At 30.5% G+C, this 20,892-nt stretch overlaps 1 protein-coding gene across 12 annotated transcripts in view; it reads left to right on the forward strand.

The window, feature by feature from the left end:
• Positions 1-18,913, forward strand: part of LOC107456640 (rho-related BTB domain-containing protein 1) — a 104,145-nt gene extending 85,232 nt beyond the window's left edge. For 10 of the 12 annotated variants that reach the window (XM_087155833.1, XM_087155836.1, XM_087155834.1 and 7 more), the window contains 9 exons: positions 14-221; positions 1,481-1,696; positions 3,869-3,924; positions 4,014-4,107; positions 6,635-6,755; positions 7,456-7,574; positions 9,775-10,020; positions 12,326-12,468; positions 18,200-18,913. In XM_087155833.1, coding sequence (XP_087011959.1) covers positions 14-221; positions 1,481-1,696; positions 3,869-3,924; positions 4,014-4,107; positions 6,635-6,755; positions 7,456-7,574; positions 9,775-10,020; positions 12,326-12,468; positions 18,200-18,413 — 1,417 coding nt within the window. In that variant the 3' untranslated portion in view covers positions 18,414-18,913. The remainder of the gene's footprint in view (positions 1-13; positions 222-1,480; positions 1,697-3,868; positions 3,925-4,013; positions 4,108-6,634; positions 6,756-7,455; positions 7,575-9,774; positions 10,021-12,325; positions 12,469-18,199) is intronic. The other 2 variants (XM_087155839.1, XM_087155837.1) reach the window with 1 other exon arrangement.
• Positions 18,914-20,892: the final 1,979 nt, after the last annotated feature.

Here is a 20,892-nt window from a genome sequence, read left to right on the forward strand (position 1 = left end):
TGAATTATTTCAGACTTGTTGAAGAAGCTGAACTTATAACTCGAGAGCAAGGACGTAATTTGGCAGCTGAACTAGGTGCCGTTTACTACGAGGTTAGTGTGTATACACACTATGGTATTGATAATGTATTTGAAAATGCTATGAGGCAGGCCCTCAGAGCTCGTCGGCTGAAAAGATTCTGGGCGAAGAATCTGAAAAATGTCATGCTGCCTGCTCCTCAGGTAAGGATACTCCATACCCTTTGCTGAAAAATTCGAGACAACACCTTGAATTTTTGAAGAAAGAAAATCAAAAATTTGAATTTTCCAATTTCGGATTTTTTTTCATTCTCATAAAGCTTTCTTCCCTTTTCTTTTAGTTTTTTGAAAACTCCTTCTCTTTTTCCTTTTCTTTTAGTTTTTTGAAAACTCTCTTTTTCCTTTTCTTTTAGTTTTTTGAAAACTCTCTCTCTTTCTCCTTTTCTTTTAGTTTTTTGAAAACTCTTTCTCTTTTTCCTTTTGCATAGTATGATTTTTTTTTCTGCTTTGCTTGAAGATTTTTTTTTCCCTTCCTCGATTGCATAAAAAAAATTTTTTTATGCAGATGAAAACTAATCGAATTAAAATGATTTTCCGAAAGCTCTTTTAATTTATTTTGTAGCTTCAGATTTTTTTTTCTTATTTTTTGAATTTTTTGAAAAACACTTTTTTTTTCATTTTCTTAAAGCTTCTCTCTTTTTTTTCCTCCTGCATATTATAAAATTTCTTTCTTTTTACTTTTCTTGAAGATTTCTATTTCTTGTTCACGAAAAAAATTCTAATTGAATTAAACGAATTTTCTAAAAGCTTTTTTATTTTATTTTATTTATTTATTTATTATTATTTTTTTTTTTTTGCATTTTCGGAGTTTTTTCATCTTTTTTTTTATTTTTCTGAAATTGTTTTCTTTGTTTTTCTTCCTTTTGATCTTTTCTGAAAGTTTTTTTTAAATCTTATTTTGCATTTTTCGAATTAAATTATATGCTAAAATTATTTTGTCAAGTTCGAATATTTAGAAAAGTTATGCAGATTTATGTAACATGCAGCACATACTAATCTACAAATTTCCATCGTATTTTTTTTAACAACAAAAATAATAATAATTTTGATAACCTTCTAATCGATAACTCTGAAAATATCCGTTTGATTTGAAAATCCGTTTGATTGATCCGTTGATCCGTTTGATTGATCCGTTTGATTCTGCTTTACTGAGAATATGCATTTTCTATAATGTATCATAGATTTTTTAATTTTCATAAGTATTAAAATTTTATTTTCTTGATTTTTGTATTTGAGCTTTAAGAAAAAGCAAAATATATAAACTAGATATTTGAATTGAATTGATATTGAATTTGATACTGAAATTCTGGGTAGTGTTCTCTCTTAAAGTTTCTTGCTACAATAAAAGAAAATTCGTCTCTTAATGAACTTAATAAAATACATATTTATTTTACATTTACTAGATGCCTTACCTTCCTCCAATGCCTAAAGAACCAGAGGTTAAAGCTTTGGCGTCTTCTTACAAAATCGAAATGGGTTCTTTGCTGGACAAAGGATTTGCTTCAGATGTTAACTTAGAAGCTGCAGGAGCGGTATTTCGGACACATAAGATCATTTTGGCCGCTGCATCATCATTTTTCAAGGATATATTTATTTCATCTGAAATTGATTGTCTAAAGGTGCGTAACACACGCTCACTTGTTTCACCCATTTAAGACAACTGTTGCGAAAATACAATATTTCGTTTTAAATTAAAAAGCACCGCATGAAAGAAAGGCAGTTTATGTTTACACTAATTCGGTGTTTTATACTGTAATCCACCAATTTAGTTTTATAAATATCACAATGGCCTATTCTTGGAACAAAATAAAAATATTTATGTATTTAATAAATATGGTGATAAAATAATGTTTTCCAAGACAACTATCAAGAATGAAATAATTGAGCCATGACCTTCTTAAAGAAAGTTCATGAAAACGGTTGCCCTTAACCGTTTGAGTGCTGAAGAGTTTTCTTATATACGTATATGCTAATAGTGCGGAATGAAATGTGTAGTAATTTTTTTTGGAGAACAATAGAAATGCTTATAATTAACACTAATTATTATGTTTATAAACACTAATTGTTATGTTAATTACGAAATTTATGCTAATCAGTAGCAGCGTCTCCGCATTTTCGGTACAAAACAAGAGCTCCGCATTTTTGACCCATAATAAGCGAAGCGCGATAGCTCTTCGCCGCACTCAAACGGTTAATGTGTTAACAATTAGTGTGAAGCGAAAATAAGAAGTTTTTTATTCCAAGATGCAGCATCACGAAATGTGTAGTTTGGGTATACACTGTAAAAAATTCCGGATCAAATTACGGTATAAAGTACCAGCACTTTGGATGCATCATTCGTAAAATCCATTTATCCTAAAAATCCATTTTTACTGTAAAATATAAAACCATAGTTTCTGCAGTAATATTTATTTAATTCGAGTGATTCAGTGATTTCACGGTGATTACTGTAAGAATTACGGAATATATTATTTTTTGTTCCATAAAATGTTCCGTTAAAAATCGATTTCACGGTAAAAAGTATCGGCGACTTGATTGCCGGTACTTTTTATCGTAATGTGAGCCGAAATGTTTTGCAGTTCACAATCAAACGAATAAAGCAAAATGATTATTGTCATTTTTGTCGGAAACACAGTGAATTGAGCGTTATGATACAAAATTGTTAAAGTAATTTTTATAGTTTAAAGGCAGGCAGACCAATTGTAAATTAAAAATGAAGAGATATTTCTGTATCAATACTAGTTTGCGCGAAATAAATGAACAAGGAGCCAAATAAAACTGTTAAACAAGTAATAAATTAAATAAAATTATATATTTCCTTACCCGGGGGTTACTAATAGTTTTATCTTTGCCCTATTCGATTTTTTTTTATTTCTTTCTTTTCTTTTCTTTTTTAGTTTTTTGCATGCGGCTGCTCCAGAGTTACCAAAACTTGACAATCATTTTTGCACAGATACCAAAACAAAAATATTTCTAAATATAACAAAGCAAAAATATTTTCTCAGGCACAGTGCACAAAAAAAAGGCTGTGATTAACTTTTGATCTAGTGATCGGATCTTCAAGTTCTATGACTCAATCTAAATATTTCGAACGGTTAACTTCAAATATGCTAATTAATTAATGCAGAATATATTTTAAACTACGAAGTAAAACACAAAGACGTTATTTTCTCTAGAACGTAAATTATTATTCCCTTTTTTCGACGGATTCGGATTTTTGTCTCCCAAAATATAGTTGCTATCTGGGTAATATGGTCCCAATATTTTGGTCGTGAGAGCGATCCAAAACTTGGACCCTTACTGTTAATTTTATTTTTTGCGCATTAAGCAATATCTCGTGAACTTTTTCAGCGAATTGAAACATTTTTGCGCATAATCATAAAATTTGCCTATCAAAAGATAATTCTATGAAAAAAATAACTTTTGAAAAACATTTATTATTTTTTTATTATTTTCTTTTATAGCAGTCGAAAAAACTTTCAAATGTCAGGTATACAGCTTCTTTTTATCATTTTAAAGAATGTAATTTTACATAGGAAAATACAAAATTGAACAAATCGGAGTGTTCTTTAAAACCATTTTACATTTTTATTCCAACTTCCAAAGCGCACACTTACATCCGAATCCAAAACCTTAAAACTAATGCATTAAAAAGAATTGGTAGCTGATTTTTTATAAATTTTTTGAAGATTAGTTAGAATCATTTCGTTTAAACGGTTTTGCAATGTAGTTTGTATTAGAGTTTTTTAAAATATCGGGTCTTATTTTATATGCATATTTTTTTCTGACAGGTAAACTTAGAAGATCTTCAGTTTGTGACACTTCAATCTTTTCAAATCTATCTCAGGTATCTCTTTAAACTGTTTTCTAGCTTTTAAAAACTTTTTTATTGCGGAAACATCAATTCAAATTGAAATGAATTTTTAAACTTTCCAGATTTGTATACTGTGGAGAATTAGATGCTCTACCTGATGTAGCCCTGGGTGATATCAAAGAGGCTGCAACTTTAACTCAGATTGATATCTTAGAGGTAGTTAACTTTTTACATTCAACTGTATTTTTTTGAAGTGAAACTTCTAATGCGACTTACAACAAGGTTGCGTTAAACGCTTAACGCTACCATGGCAACGAACGGCCTGTGATCCTTGCAGGAGATTTTAATGTGAATTTCTCGTTACCTGAAGCTGAAACATTATTAACCTTCCTTAAAGACAAATTTGGATTGGAAGTGATAAATGGTAGAAATGATTCAACAACCAAAGGGGGAACTACCATTGATGCAGTTTTTGCAAGAAATATTGAAAAAATAGAACTCAAACATTTCGTATCTTACTTTAGTTATCATAATCCCATTGTAAATGTTATAGATTTGGATATTTCTCCACTCGAAAATGATAATTAAAAGATGCGATCAATTGTGAATTGTAAGCAATGTTAATAAAGTTTGTCTTAAAGAAACAACATGATTTCACTAAAAATCAATTTCTACCCCTTCCTATTTTCATTTCCACATTACGAAGTTTCACTTCTTCCGCGCGGAGGGACTCCACGCACTATTTTTTTAAAATTTCTATTATGGTACAAATTGCTCTAAAAATAAAAGATCCAAAACTTAAAATTTTGAACTTAAAAAATTATGTTTAAGGTTCAATTTGAAAAATCAATTAAATTAAGACTGGAGATTGAAATTTATAATACGTTAGAAAACGAGAGCACAACTTCAGAAACCAGTTTATTTATTCAGACAAAATTTAAAAGTTAATTACTAAATTCGCCGAAAAAAGGTGCTATAAATTTTAATCTTTTAACAAAGGGTGAAATGCAACAAAACGATGTTTTCTGCTCGTAAATCAGACCATTCCTTAGACTTTTGATTTCTCTTGTCCTTAAACTGCACCACGTTGTTGAAAATGATGGTTATTTTGAAGACATGATTCGATTATATTTTTCACTTATCAGAGAAATTTGTTAACGAATTAAGTACTTTTAATATCAGGTTTTGAGAATGAAGAAATTTATTTAGTTTCCTAAACAGAACGTAGCAAATCGCACAATTCTATCCCCTTCTATTTTTCTTGAATTAACTTTTCATACTGTCAGTCTTTGTTAGAATAAAATGTTAGTCTTCAATGCGTAGCTATTTGCTGTTCTACAAGCCTACCATATCTTTTAAATTAGCTGTTTGATATGAAAATGACATTTATTTCAGCTGCAGTGTAAGAACCGTCATGGTTCATGGGATAGAACGTTTGCCTTCTAGAGAGGTGACCCAGGTTTGAATCCCGGCATTGGCTGGTTGATATGAATTCCGCATCCGGTTTGCACCGACCACAGTGCTGATGTGAAATACCCTCAGTGGTAGATGGATCATGGGTTAGAACCTCTTGCCATCAGGTTAACAGTTGGAGGCTCTCGTGGTATTCCTCTCCATGTAACACAAATGCGAGTTAGCTCCATCAAAAAGTCCTCCACGAAGGCAAATTTCTCCTAATACTTGATCTATGAGTTCCCTTGTCTTCTGGGTTAGATTCAAAATTACAAGGTTACGTAGCTGAACATTAGTAGTCGTAAACCCAAAAATTAAGTTGGCTGATAAACGACAGTTAAAAGAAAAAAAGTAAAAGATAAAAGATGCAGCGTAAAATTCATGACTAACATAGATCTATTTATTGGGTGAGATATCACCAACAAACCATTGATCAAAGAACACAATATCGAAAGCAAGTCTTGACATATTTTGGAGGATAAAATTACAATAATAGCTATTTCACATGATCGAGTGATATCGTTGCTACAGTTAAATACACACTATGTTAAATTACGCATTCAGTTTGCAATAATAAAGAAAATAACAAAACTACATCAAATATATTGATTCTATTTTAATTTAATTCCAAATTTCAACAAAACTCGAGTGCCATAGAGATGAAAAAATTAGTAACCTGCGCTTAATTATCCTCCTGCTTATAAATCTCTTTAACTATAATTATATTATACAGAAGATGTGGGACCCATGAGATTTTTAGAATCTATTGCTGTGGCTCTCTGGCGAAAAAGGTTGAAGACCTTTACCATAGAGAATAAATGCAATAATAAAGAAAATAACGAAACTGCAAAAAATTTATTGACTCTACTTTAATTTCATTCCAGATTTTAACAAAACATGAGCACCATAGAGATTAAAAAATACGTTACCTGCACTTAATTATCCTCTTGTTTATAAATCTCTATAACTGAATTATATCATATAGAAGATGTGTGACCCGTGAAATTTTTAGAATCTATTGCTGTCGCCCTTTGGTGAAAGAGGTTGAAGACCCTTACTATAGAGACTAAACCCCTGTAAAAACAATTAGTTCTGTCGTTTAAGCGTCTTTATTTTTTCCATTTTTCAGAGATTTTGAATGTTTGACTTCTGTTTTATGTTATTTTATGAGTGAAAATCTTTTTACTAATGATCTACTTTTAGCACTACACTTTCTTACCAATTAATAATAAAATAAAAATATTAATCACTTGTGATGGCCGCTCTCTAAATCAACATTCTATTTATTCAGGATCTAATCTATGACATTGAAGAGCATGAAGGCAAACTCAAGAACAACATTCAAGAAAGTTATCAGTATCATTTCAAGGAAAGCCTAAAGCAAATATGCTTAGTAGAACACCTCTATACAGGTACAGTTTCAGCTCATCAAGCTATAGTTTTAGCTCTTATTAGCTCCAGTTTTAAATAACTAATTTTAATCCATATCAATACCCAGATCATACTCCAAGGTTTGTTAAAATTGTTAAAATAATAATGAATCAATAACTTAACTTATACCAGTCAACTACTTTTAAGCTTTATTGTCGTCATATATTCCAATAGAATATACGTTGATGTGTCAAAAGTCATCTTAATATCGTGTCGAACCTACGAAATGCATCAACTCGAAGTGGCATGGACTCAATAAGTAGTCTCTTGCAAGGATATTCAGCAATGCAGACTCAATAGATGTCCATAATTGCGAAAGTCTTGCAGAATTTTGTGCACGAACTGCTTAAATCCACTAAGTGGCTTAGCAGCTTTAAACAAAGATGAGCAAAGAAATAATGGTACAGAAATAAATGAATTTTTGCAGTATTTAGTTAAAATTAGTTCACATTCATATAGGGGGCTCAAACTTATTCAGATATCGTAGCAAATCCCCCAATTTCATTTAAATTGGATTTTGTAAGCATTTTCTAAATTTTGAAAGCATGCTATTCAAATAGATGTGGAATTAAGTGTTATTTCTAATTAGTCGCGATAACTATACTTTGCTTTTCGTTGCATGATTTGAAGAGAATACTTTATCGTGTGGTTAGATGAATAATTATTTTATTTTATTTACAGACGTTATTTTCATTGTCGATGATGGTGAATGCTATGCTCATCGATCAGTTTTAATGGCGCGCTGTGACGTTATGACTGCAATGTTTGGAGGTGATTTCAAGGAAAGTTCAACTGAAAAAGTAATTTTCACCAAGTATTATCATTTAACCATATTAATTTGTTTTTACTAACTTCGCTCTCCGTACATAATACTTACCTAATTTCTAAGTGAGCAAAAAAGAAAAGCAACAAATCTAGACTGTAATTAGCTCATAGAGTGTTTCAAATAAAATTCAAATAAATTTTCGAAATATTCAAGTTATATTGAACTCCTAATTGAAATTTTCGCCATTTGTGCTTTACAATGTTGCCAAAAATGTGACAGGTGTTAGTTTAGGATCATTAAAAGTTGAACGCTAGATGAAAGAGCGATTTCTTTGTTGAGATTTTGAGCTTTGTTGTGCCCTTTCTTGCCCTTGTAATTTACTGTTTGGGTAACCTGAGTTAGCCACTCAGCAATTTCCCACTGCTAGACTTTTTCTTTGGGATTTTTCGAAGTTTCATTTATACCAACAAACCCACGTTTCGAAGAATAAAATTGAAAGCCCTGTCAACGAGCCTCAGTTACGTTCATGTAAAATGATCGTTTACCCTATCATCCTATCAACGGAATTCAGTCCCATCCTAGATAGCAAAATAAGGTTTATTTTAACTCATCAAAAACCTTGTACTGTAAACCTAAGAAGGTTTGTTATATGGTTCACGTGCAAACCTTCTAACCTTAAAACGAGATCTGTTACAATCTGATCTATTCTACGCACATTACTCTAATCCAAAACCTTGGAAAACAACCTTCTATTTAAAAACTTTAAATCGAGATTGACTTAAGGTTTTCAAGAGTGAAAAAAACCTTTAATAAATCTAGTCTCAAGGAGAAAATAATCTTAAATCTAGGTAATTATAAGGTTTCTTTTCGCAAAGTCTTGTATGCTCAGCTAGAATCCACCTTGTCTTTGAATTTTAATGAACAATGCAATTTGATCCTATCGCTAGTGTGACGTCAGGTTAAACGTCATTACGCCTCTAAGTGACCATTTTCCCTAAGTGACAATACTTTTTAAAAAAAGCGTTAAAAATAATTTTTAATCCTTTTAGGATGAAAGATTTTAAACTGCAATATTTTTGCTTTATTAAATAAAGGTTTTTAGTACAAACATTTTTATGGCAATAAAAAGAAAATTTCGACGCAAGGTTGCCTTAAGGTTACGTGCTTTCTGGGATTCATACAAAATGGCAATGACGGTCAACAATAGGGTGCACATGTGACATTTACCCTTGATATAATATTTCATACATAAACCAGCACCGTATACTTTTTAAAACAATAAGAAAAATTCCAATTTCCTATAACCAGTATTTTATATTGAAATCAATGCGTGAGTGAATTTAGGCTTAACCAATATTGTCTACATTTTCAATTGCAATATACACTCTATAACAAAAAAATCGACGCACCAAAAAGGAGTTGTCCGATTGATACGAAAATTGGTGGATAGGAAGACAATGTACAGAATAGTAAATGATTGAAATTTCAGAACAATTGAATAATTTATTTCAGAGTTACAGTAACAATTTCAATACGGTGTTAATCCGCCTCTAGCCAGGATACAAGCTGCCACACGGCGTGGCATAGACCGATAAAGCTCCCGGATGGTCTCTTGCGGTATTTCCTGCCAAATTCGATCCAATTGTCGAACGAGGTCATCAACATTCTGTGCCAGATGCAATCGCCTTCCCATCATATCCCAGACATGCTCGATGGGAGAGAGATCTGGTGATCTGGCAGGCCAAGGAAGAGTTTGACAAGCTTACAGACAGTTCATAGCAACACGTGCCGTATGTGGTCTGGCATTGTCCTGCTGAAAAACCAACCTCGGGGCGCTGCAAAAGGAACGGTAGCAAAACAGGTCTTAGGATGTCGTCGACGTACCGCTGTGCAGTAAGTGTACCTTTAATGACGACCAAAGGGATTCAGCGTTCAAAGGAAAGTACCCCAGACCATAATGCCTTGTTGAGGGCCAGTGTGGCGGGCAATAGTGAAGGCAGGATCTCCCCTCTGCCCTGTGCGTCTCCAAACACGCCTTCGATGATCGTCAGGACACAATTGGAAGTGGGATTCGTCGCTAATACGTCCCCAGTCGGCATCATTCCAGCCATATCTGTTCAAAAGATTCATGCATACGAAATTTCAAAGCAATCGGATGATTGCTTCTTGGTGCGTCGATTTTTTTGTTATAGAGTGTATTTCATCCCTTAATAATAAATTGTATTTCCTATTAGATTCCATTTCCAGGAGCTACTAAGTCCACATTTGACATATGTTTGCAATATCTATACACGGATAAGATTGATGATAAAAGCCTCACAGTTCAAAATGGTGCTGCAGTTATCGAACTGGCAAATAGGCTGTGCCTGCCTCATCTTATATCACTGGTAGAAAAACATATCATTAAGGAACTCAAATTGATGAATGCAAAGGATGGTGACATTATTGAATATGTCTTTCAGTTCTTGGAAGTATGCCAAGTAAGAATATATTTAGTACAATCTAGGGTAGTAAATGAGTAATAAAAGATCTTAAAAAGAAACTAAAAATCTTTAATAGTTGCTAAAAATATAAATGCTGCTTTCATGGAAATGCAGAACAATAAATAATAATGTTTGGACTAAAAATACATTTCCTGCTCATGCCATTGGTCTAAGATATATTACGAAGGAATTCGCTTCTATCAAATTCACATAAGGAATAAAATAGTAGAGCTTTGTGTAGTATAGTGATAAGACACATTTTTTCCGAAAGTAACTTTTTCATCAAACTGATCCTTAATATTGGTTCCCGATAGGTATTTTACCAGCAATTGATGTATACACTAAAGAGCACCTCAACACACACAAATATCTTACTGCCTATATGAAAATTATTTTTTTTGCACCAAAAACGCTCCTAGAAAATGATTTCTTGAACATTTAAAAATGAGGGTTATCATTATTTTCCTTTTAGGAATTCATCATTTCAATTACTTAAGCGTTATAAGAATTTAAAAGATATTTTAAAAATTGTTTCAACTTTCAGTTAGAAAGTTTATTTACTTTGTAATACCTGAAACTGTAAGTTTGCATAATTTAAAATAATAATAATTTATTAAAATGATTGAATTTAAATGTAAGTAAAATATGTCTATTTAAAACTAATTAATGTGTTAAATTAGCTTTTAGTAGAATCACTTTTCAATTTTAACCATGAAGCAGTACGCAAAAAGTTTTAAAAAATTGAAATGGCTCGCAGCTGATTGTGTTAAATGACATTTGAAAACCACACATTTTCTAGGTTTAACAGCAAATATATATCATGATGTCTGCTGTAAGCCTTGAAATTGGGCGATTTTTAAAAATAATAATTAAAAATTTTAACAACTTTAAAGTGTGTTAAAGCTGTCTTTCTCAAAATCATTAAAGTATCACTTTTCTTCTTCTCAACTAATTTTTTTTAATAACCGTCGTTGAACAACCAACCCATTTTTGGGTTATGACTATCAATGTTCAGCTCCGTAGTTTTGTAATTTTTAACCCAACCCAGAAGACAGAGAAATTCCTTGATCAAATATTTAAAACAAACTACCCTCCATGATGAACTTTTTAAAGAATTACCCGCATTCGCGTTACATGGGCAGGAAAACTACGAAAACATAACACCGTTATTCCGATGGCAAGGGGATTATGACCCATAATCCGTCAACCAAGAGGATATTTTACGTCAATACTGTGGTCAGTACGAGGCCGAAACAGAATTTCAATTGTCTAGGCATCGCTGGGATATGAACCTGGGTCACCTAATTGAGAGGCAAGAGCTCTATACTCAGAGCCAACATGGCTCTCTTTCAACCTGTTGTTTTATATTTTATTTTATGACCGTCTTTAAACAGCCGACCACATTCTGAGCTTACTATTATCAATCTTCTACTTCGTAGCCTTATAATTTTAAATCCAACCCAGAAGACACAAACTTCTGTATAAGCATTGGAGCAAACTAGCTTTCGTTGAGGACTATTTGAGGCAACTATACCGCATTTGCGTAGCATATAGAAGAAAACCTCTCATGGTCAGCCCGATGTCAAGGAAATTCTAATCCATGAAACATCTACTACTGAGAATATTTTACTTCAGCACTGTGGTCGGTGTAAGCCGGGAGCACAATTCGTATCAGACAGTCACCGATGGGTTTCGAATCAGGGTCACCTCATCGGAAGGCGAACGCTCAGTTCCTTGAGCCACCGTGACTCATTCTGTTAAAAATTATATAACTTGTAAACTTTTAAAGCATCATATAATGATTATTTTTTTTAAATCAAATATATACAGTAGGTTCTTAAAATACCACCCTTTATACAAATACTTTTAGATTCTTTGTAAAAATTGAAGACAAAAAGTACAAGCATTGGAGATCACAAATTAATTTCTAAAACTTTATCAAAATCTGAATAAGTAATAAAGAATCAGGCCCTTTCACTGCTGGAAAAAACTGAAACATTTTAAATTTTTCTAGCAATCAAACTGGTTTTGATATTTTTATCCCGTTTTTTTGCATTAGTGATTCATTCGATTTTAGAAACTTTTCTGCTCTTTCTCACTTAACTACTAATTTTAAACCAAAAAAATTTTGACTTCCGTTTTTGACAAGGACTCTAAAGACATGCATAGAGGGAGGCAATTACAAAACGCTCTAAATGTCATATTAGAAGGAAAGGAAGTGAAAACAATGCAAAACCTTGACTCTTACCCCAAATAAATATTATAAAAATTAGAAAATTGATTTTAAATTTTTTTTATTTAGCTTCATAATGCAGACCAACTCTTTGAATGGTGTCAGTATTACATCATCATAAACTACAAGAATATTGAACTACATGCGCTTTTGCAAAGACTTGATTATGATTATCAAATGTATTTGCAAAAGAACAGATGGCCTCCTCAGCAGTAAGTATAAAATTGGTCTTCTTATGCTATAGTCTGGAGTCTAAAAAAAGCAAAGTATACAGTATTTAACAAGCAGAAAACGCAACTTCTTCTAAATATAAACGCAAATAACTTTAAAGTTCTGCAACACTGTATGCTGTTAATCCACTACCAGTCTCAGAGCCTGCTTGGTTGTTAATCGATGAATAAACATGAAGTATTTCAGTATAAAAGTTCATAGTACCATGTGTGCTGCTAATTCATTATTCGTTACAGAACGTGCTTGACTGATTAATAAATGAATAAAGATTACGAATTTCAGTTAAAAATTCTCAGAACAGTGTGTGCTGTTAATCCATTATCAGTCACACAACGTGATTGGTGAATTAATAGATGAATAAAGATGATATTATAAAACCAACTTCATATTATGAAAACTCATGGCATGTAAGAGTTTCAGTTGTAAGATAATCGAGTTTTCTACCCGTAAAAATGAGTAGATATTGTACATTTAAACATCAATGGTTTATTGAAAAATCCGACTCTTTGTTATGCATCAGGTTAATTTGAAGAATTTCCAGTACTGCCTAATATTTTTAGGCTTATTGCAATAAGACTTCATGCCTTTATTCTAATTCGGAAATGTACGAAGTACTACTCAATCACTCTGGATTTGCTTAGGATTACTGACTTAAGCCTTTAATAAGTTATTTACATGACTTCACTATTCTGAGCTTATTTCAAACATCCTAAAATAAATCAGGCTAATTGAACAATGAATGATATATTTTCAAATTAGTTTAATACTATGTGGGCTTACAGAAATAAGGCTTGCAAGTAACATACTAATTAAAAAATACTAGCGACTTTTCCTATTAACCTGAATGATGAAAGGATGTCAGTTATTTGCTAAGAACGGTTATATTCAATTAGCCGTGAACATATTGGAAAACAAGTTTATGCTTTAATATTTTATGGAATTAAAAAGTAAAAAAAGTGTAAAAAAATAGCAAAAAGATCAGCATTTTTTTTATCCGATATTTTTTTTTAAAAAAAAATGGAAAAAGGCAACAGCTGATAGCCTCTGTTGCGCACGTTTTTTCTCGCTCCTTGAATATTTTGATTTCACCCATTGTTTTAAATCTAATTTCACTTATAATTATTAAAAATTTGAAAATATCAATCTAACGTTTTAGTAAGCAAACTTTCTATACATAAATATTGCTTCAAACAATGTCTTCGTCAAAAATTTTGTGCAAAGCATGTACAGAACCAATTCTGGAAGACTCGGATGGATTTACATGCAAAGGTGAATGCAATTCTGTTTTTCATTTTCATTGTGGTGGTTTCACTGAAAGAGATTTTAGAAGACTTACTGTTGATAAAAAACAAGAGTGGACCTGCGTACAATGTTCAAAAACACAGGAAAACCCAACGAAAATAAAAAGTGCAACTAGCCCAGACATTCTCGAGGATATATTACAGCAAAATAAAGACCTAAAAGAGTTAATAACTAACAGATTCAATGATTTAACCCGTTCAATTAAATTCAGTAGTGAAATAATTCAAGAGTTGAAAAATTCTATCACAGAGCTACAAAATGCAAACAAAACTTTACAAGCAAAGAATGAACAGCTAACTAGAGAAAACGCAGAAATAAAGAAGGAAATGAATGAACTAATAGAAGCAGTTATTGAACTCAAGCAATATTCCCGAAGATCCAACTTTGAAATAAATAACTCTCCCGAATGCGAAAATGAAGACATACAACAAGCAATATCCCAGATTGATAATGTTGCGAATACTAATATATCCGAAAATCTGATCACCGCTCACACAGTCCCCAGCTTTAATAAAGATAAACCTAAACCCATCATCGTTCAAGTTAAATCCAAATCTGTACGTGATGAGCTCTTAAGGAAACTGAGAAATCGTAAACTTACAACCTGCGAAGTCAACTCCAGGTTCAAAGAAATGCCTGTTTACTTCAATGAACATTTGACTCCCGAACTGAAGCATCTATTTTGTCTTTCAAGTAAGGCTAAATCTGAAAAGGGATTCAAGTTTTGTTGGGTTCGCGACGGTAAAATATTCCTGAGAAAAGATGAATCGTCCAAAATAATACGAGTGAAATCATCTCAAGACCTTAATATTCCATCTAACTGAAGAAACATTTTTATCTGTGCCGGACTGCAGAAAATCTGAAAATTTGGACGATTTAAATTTTTTTATTACTTCAACCTGTAAGTTAAACATTAATATTCTACATATAAATATTAGAAGTTTAAGAGCCAACTTTGATAATTTTATTTCACATATTTCTAGCATGATTGAAAATATAAGTGTCATAATTATGTCGGAAATTTGGATTTAACAAAATTAAACTAATTTTTACTCAATAGATGGTTATAATTCATTCTTTAATTGCAGAAATAATAATCGCTCTGGAGGTGTTCGTGTTTTTATGTCTTGATATTTCAGAGTTAGCTATACATTTTGCTTCTGCAGAATCTATATTACTTGATTGCAAATCTTTAGATTTATTATTTCTATCTTTATATACATCTCATGATTTTAGTGTTGATTTTTTTAATACTGAACTTAAAGTAATAATCTCTAAGCTTAAATATCCTAATATAATACTGATGGGTGATATAAATATTGATATTCTAAGTGATGATTTTATTACTCATGAATATATTAATTTATTATGCCAATTTGGATTTCAAAATTACATAGACAAACCAACTATAATAAATTCCTCGTCAACTTGAATTGATCATGTCTTCGTAAAAACAAATAAATTCTCAGTCAAATCCGGAATATTCATAAATGACATAAGCGATCACTATCCAACCTTTTGCAGTGTTTATAACGATGAGGTAAGTAAAATTAAGGAAACTGAAAATAAAATTTCAATCAACTATAATAAGCTTTATAATTATCTGTCAAATTACAAATTTTATTACAATCCTCAAGATTCTCTTGATCAACAATATCTAAGTTTTTTTTATCAAACTTAATAATTTAAAAAATAATTTTAAATATGCGCATAAATCAAACAAAAGAGCCAAAAATAACTGGATGACTTGTAATATCTTGATTTTAATTCGAAGAAAGGAAAAACTATTCAAAAAAACTAGAAAATATCCATGGGATATTATTTACAAAACAGCATACATCACTATAGTTTCTGAGTTTAAGAACTTAATTAAAACAGCAAAATCAGAATATTTAAAAATTAAATTTTTAAATTGTGATTCAAATAAACAAAAATGGGATCTTGTAAATAGTATTATTGGTAATTAGAGCAAATCACCTACTTTACCTGATATTTTAAACGACTATGAATCTTCTGATCAATTCAACAAATCATTTTCAAATGCTAACAGCACCTCAAACCCAAATTCAAACAGATTTTAAATATATATTTCACCAAGTTTAACCTCGTTTGTTTTAATAGAATTGAATGATTGTGATGTACTTTACTTAATAAATTCTCTTTCTAATAAAAACTCATTTGACTATGACGGTATTAATGCAAAATTAATTAAACTATTTGCTCTCAATAATATAAATTTTGTAACTAATTTCATCAATACCTCAATCAAATCATCCATTTTTCCAACTTCTTTAAAAAGAGCAACCATAACTCCTATTTTTAAAACCGGCGATAAAAATTGCTTATCAAACTATACACCAATTTCAATATTACCTGTTTTTTCCAGAATCATTGAAAAAGCTCTAGCTGATAAAATGTACAATTATTTAAAAAACTTATAAATTTTTTCTCTGAAAATCAACAAGGATTTATTAAAGGCAAAAGCACAGAAAAAGCTCTTTTAGAATTTTCAAAATTTATTCATAATAGTATTGCTGAAAATAAGATAACTGTAGCTATATTTCTTGATATATCAAAAGCTTTCGATATTGTCAATCACAATCTTTTAATCAAAAAATTAGAATTTGCTGGTTTCAGAGGAATTATTTTGAATTGGTTTATTTCATATCTTTCAAACAGAGAACATAGAGTTAAAATCCGAAGTAATTTTAGTAATTATATTTTTTCAAACCATGGTGTTCCTCAAGGATCTATTCTAGGACCCTTATTGTTTATTATATTCATCAATGACTTTTGTCAACTCAAACTTTGGTAAGATAATAACATATGCTGATGATTCCGTAATTTTGTGTTCTTGCACTGATTTAAATCAACTAATTTTTCAAATTGAATCTGATTTACGCGTAATTTCAAAATGGCTTACAGTAAATGACTTAAATTTAAATCTAATTAAAACTAAATATATTTATTTCTGTTTAAAAAAATCAAAATTTAACTTAAATTTAAAATTTCACTCTCTCTCCTGTAAAAGTACTAATGAAAATTGTCAATGCTATATTCTACAATCTGTAAATAATATCAAATATTTAGGACTATATATCGATTCTAATTTGAAATGGCAAACACATATTTACAATTTAAGTTAAAAAATTGCGTTTTGTTTGAGTTAAATTTTATCATCTTAAGAATAAAATTCATTTTAATTTTGTGAAAGCACTCTATTACTCCTGGTTTTATTCTTTAATTAATTATGGTGCAATAATATATGGCGATGAATATAAAACTAATTTACTTCCTTTAATCTCAGTTCAGAATAAATGCTTCAAGATTATTAATTCTCTAAATATAAATAATTGAAGTATAACTACTACCAATATATATACAAGAATTAACCTATTACCATTTCGCCATAATGTATTTTTTCGTATTTTACTTTATTTACACAACAATAAATTAATATGCAAATTAAAAACTAATGTGTCTTCAAGGAGACCAACTGAAATATATGAGATTCCCCACTTTTCAAAAGAAATTTCACGAAAACAGTTTTTTTACTTAACACCTAAATTATATAATAAATTACCATTTCAGTTGCAAAACAACCAAATATATTCTTCTTTTAAGCTTGCTTTATTTCAATTTGTGATGAACATTGACGATTTAGATCTCTATTTTTTACTTTAAAGGAAGCATTTGATTTTTTTATACCAGTCTTGTGCCAATCCAAATGAATTTCTTATGTTACCTTTGTTATTCTTTTATACAGTTTCATGTATTTTTTTTCTATTATGACAGTGCTCAACAATATATGATGTCTTATGATGAGCAAAAGAATTTTTGATTGTAATATCCCCCCCCCTTTTTTTTTCTTTTTTTTTTCTTTTCTAAATTTCTATTTTAAATTTATTGTATTACTTTTCTTTGTCGCCTTAACAGGATTTTTCTCTTGACGACGAATATATATTCTTTGTATTTATGTTTTTGTGTTTGTTTTTGTTCCCAATAAAGTTATATTAGCTTGTTAAAAAAAATCTGTAATTTTTTTTTAAAACATATCCTGGGTAAAAACTTAACCGTGGACACTTATGCCCTCTTCTCCTTTTTTTAATTATTTTTATATCCAATTATACATATTACAAGAAGTTTAATAGTATATAAGAATTGCTGTTCAGCAGCAATCAAGCAGCTTTTCATGTTTTCGGTTCCGCCTTCTTTGCTAGTGATTTGTTAAAGTTCAATAGCAGAAAATTTTTTACGCATAATTAGCATACTTTTTTTATTTCATTTTTTAAAAGGATTTTGAAATTATAAATAGAAGGTTGTGGGGGACTTCATGTATAGAGGATAATTGTTTTAAGCAAGTTGAGGTTATGAGTTTACTCCATTTTTATTGAGTTTATTATTTTTTAGGTATCTGGCTGAAAGAGAATATTATGATGCAAGTATGCGAGTTTATAATGCAAATCACAATACTTCTGGATTCGCATTTTGGTTATCAGCAAAGAAAAGGATCATCAAGTACTTCAATTCATTTAAAAGGAATAATCCACCCAAAATTGCAGCTGAGCCTGTTCCTAGACCTTCCTTTATTGAATATTTGGCAAGAAAAAGCAGATTAATTTAAACCTTTGTGCTCAAACTGGAGAAATATTATTTCTCGAATAGGTTTTTATCTTTCAAATAAACGCACAGTTTTTTGTTGAGATCCTTAGATATCTCTGTCTACAGCATTAAAAAAAAAAGATTTTTAAATTGAAAACGTTTGAAATCTCTGTCTACAGCATTAAGAAAAGAGGTTTTTAAGTTGAGAACATTAGACATCTCTGTGTACAGCATTAAGAAAAGAGATTTTCAAAATGAAAAGTTTTTTTAAATTGAAAGCATACATCTCTGTTTATAGAATTAAGAAAAAAGATTTTTTTTAAGTTGAGAAAATTCAAAATATCTGTCTACAGCATTAAGAAAAAGGAATTTTTTAAAATATTTCTTATCAGTCATCATTCTTAAATAAAACTTTTTGTATTTTTATTTGTTTGTTGTTCTTGAAAAGCTCTTTTGTCCAAATGTCAGAGGTTATAAAAAAAAACTTTCAAACAATAAAAATTACTCTACTTCCTCCATGAACCAAGCTTATATATGAATATTATATCTTTATTTAAGTAACTAATAAATATTTTTGAATATTTTTAGTTTTATTTTATTCATTGAGCTATATTCTAGTCATCATAGTCCCCAAATTTTTAATTGTTTCATATTAAATAATTTTTTCAAAGCTTAAAGTTAATTCAAATTAAAGTTTTAAAACTCATTATAATCTTATTTAATGTTTCGTAACTAAGTACAAAAAAAACATTTCAATAAATAAAAAGAAATAAAAATATTCAAAAATATTAATGACTTGTCGCATATATAAGGAAAAACGGATCACCCTGAGTAACTTTTGATGTAATGATAGGATCTTCACGATCTAGGACTCAATCAAAATGGCTCGTGGAGGTGACTTCAAATACCCTAATTAGTTAGTGCAGACGATAGTTCAAGTTACGAAATCAGACACAAAAACGCACTTTCTCTGAACGAACATACCTTTTTTTTACTGATTCGAATTTCTGACATTCAAAATATAGGGGGGAGCCGCAATCTCGAAAATACGATCCCAATATTTCTATCCAGGAGAGCAGCCCCAAAGTTTGGACCCCGTAATTTTAATTTCACTTTTTGCGTATTTCGCTATATCTCTACAACTTTTTAAGTGAATTGAAAATTTTTTGCACACAATTATAAAATTTATTCACCGAAGGATAATTCCATGTATAAAAATAATTTTTAGCAAATATTTACCATTTTTTATATTTATCTTAGTCGAAAGACATTTTCCTTGCTCTTTGACTATAAATATAAAAGAGAATGTTGAGCAAATATTTTTTTCCCGTTGTTAATAAAAAAATTAAAAAAAAAAAAAACACTCTGAGATTACGTCATTAAAACTGAAAAGGGAAATTTAATGTGAGTCCTAACCAATTTCCAGCTTTAACAGTAAGAAGTAATTAACAATATAAAGCAATTGAAAAGAAGCTAGTTAAGCGCTTGATTCTCGTTAAGCAACCATATGAAATATTTAAATATTTTAAATTATCTCCCTCAATATTCTCCTTTCTAAAGAAAGCGTTCGGACACTATGAAAAATTTCTAAGGATTTCTTGTGTTCTTTCCGTATATATAAAAGCCTATATTTTGCCCCATTTATTGTTTTTATATAAGTAAATTTGAGGTCAAATCGCAAATAAACTCGAGTAAAGTCGTCTAAAGGATTTCTTGAAGACATGTTTCACAAAACAAATCACTTGCACTTGCAGTGAATGTCTTTAACTAACTAACTAATCAACTTTTTTCAGAGTACCTATCCATGTATGGATATCTGCTCTTTCATCTAAATTGGATAATATGTGGTGGAAGGGAAGGGAGGTGCTGCGTTAACATTAAGTTAAATCTCAGAATGAACAATAATTGATAAAATCAAGTCTGAGTCATATATAAAGATAAGTCGCAAGTTGATACATAATATAGGGAACAAATTGAAGATAAAGATAAAGAAAGAATATTTACACTATTTACAAAAGGGGGAAGACTCCCTGTGCACTCTCTCGCCTCCCACCGGTATAACCGGGCTTCATTGGTGCAGAGAACACAGTTTGTCTAGGGCAGTGGGGATAGTCATGATTATCCGAAATGCTTAGAGCAGTGATTCTCAACCACTGTGCCGCGGCACTTTTGTGTGCCGCCAAATTCTTAAAATGTGCCGCTAATGCGTGTTTAGAAATGATACAATAAAAATTATAATAATTTTTTTTTATTATGAGTAAAGTTTAAATTAAAGAAAAGTGCATATATATGTAATACAAAAATTAAATACTTTTGTATTAATAAAAGAATTAAAACTCTTTCGTTTTCATAAAATGTCTTTGTTAAAGAATAAGCGTAGAGAGATTCTATTTTGGGAATTCAAGGCTGAAAACATACCATTGAAATATAAATAGATTTATATTTCAAAGGAAGAGTTATTTTTAGAATCGTTCCCTTTTTCAATTCCATATAAGGAAGCA

Source organism: Parasteatoda tepidariorum, chromosome 12, assembly GCF_982258835.1.
Source record: "Parasteatoda tepidariorum strain Cologne lab strain chromosome 12, Ptep-v5.0, whole genome shotgun sequence".
Classification (NCBI taxonomy): Eukaryota; Metazoa; Arthropoda; class Arachnida; order Araneae; family Theridiidae; genus Parasteatoda; species Parasteatoda tepidariorum.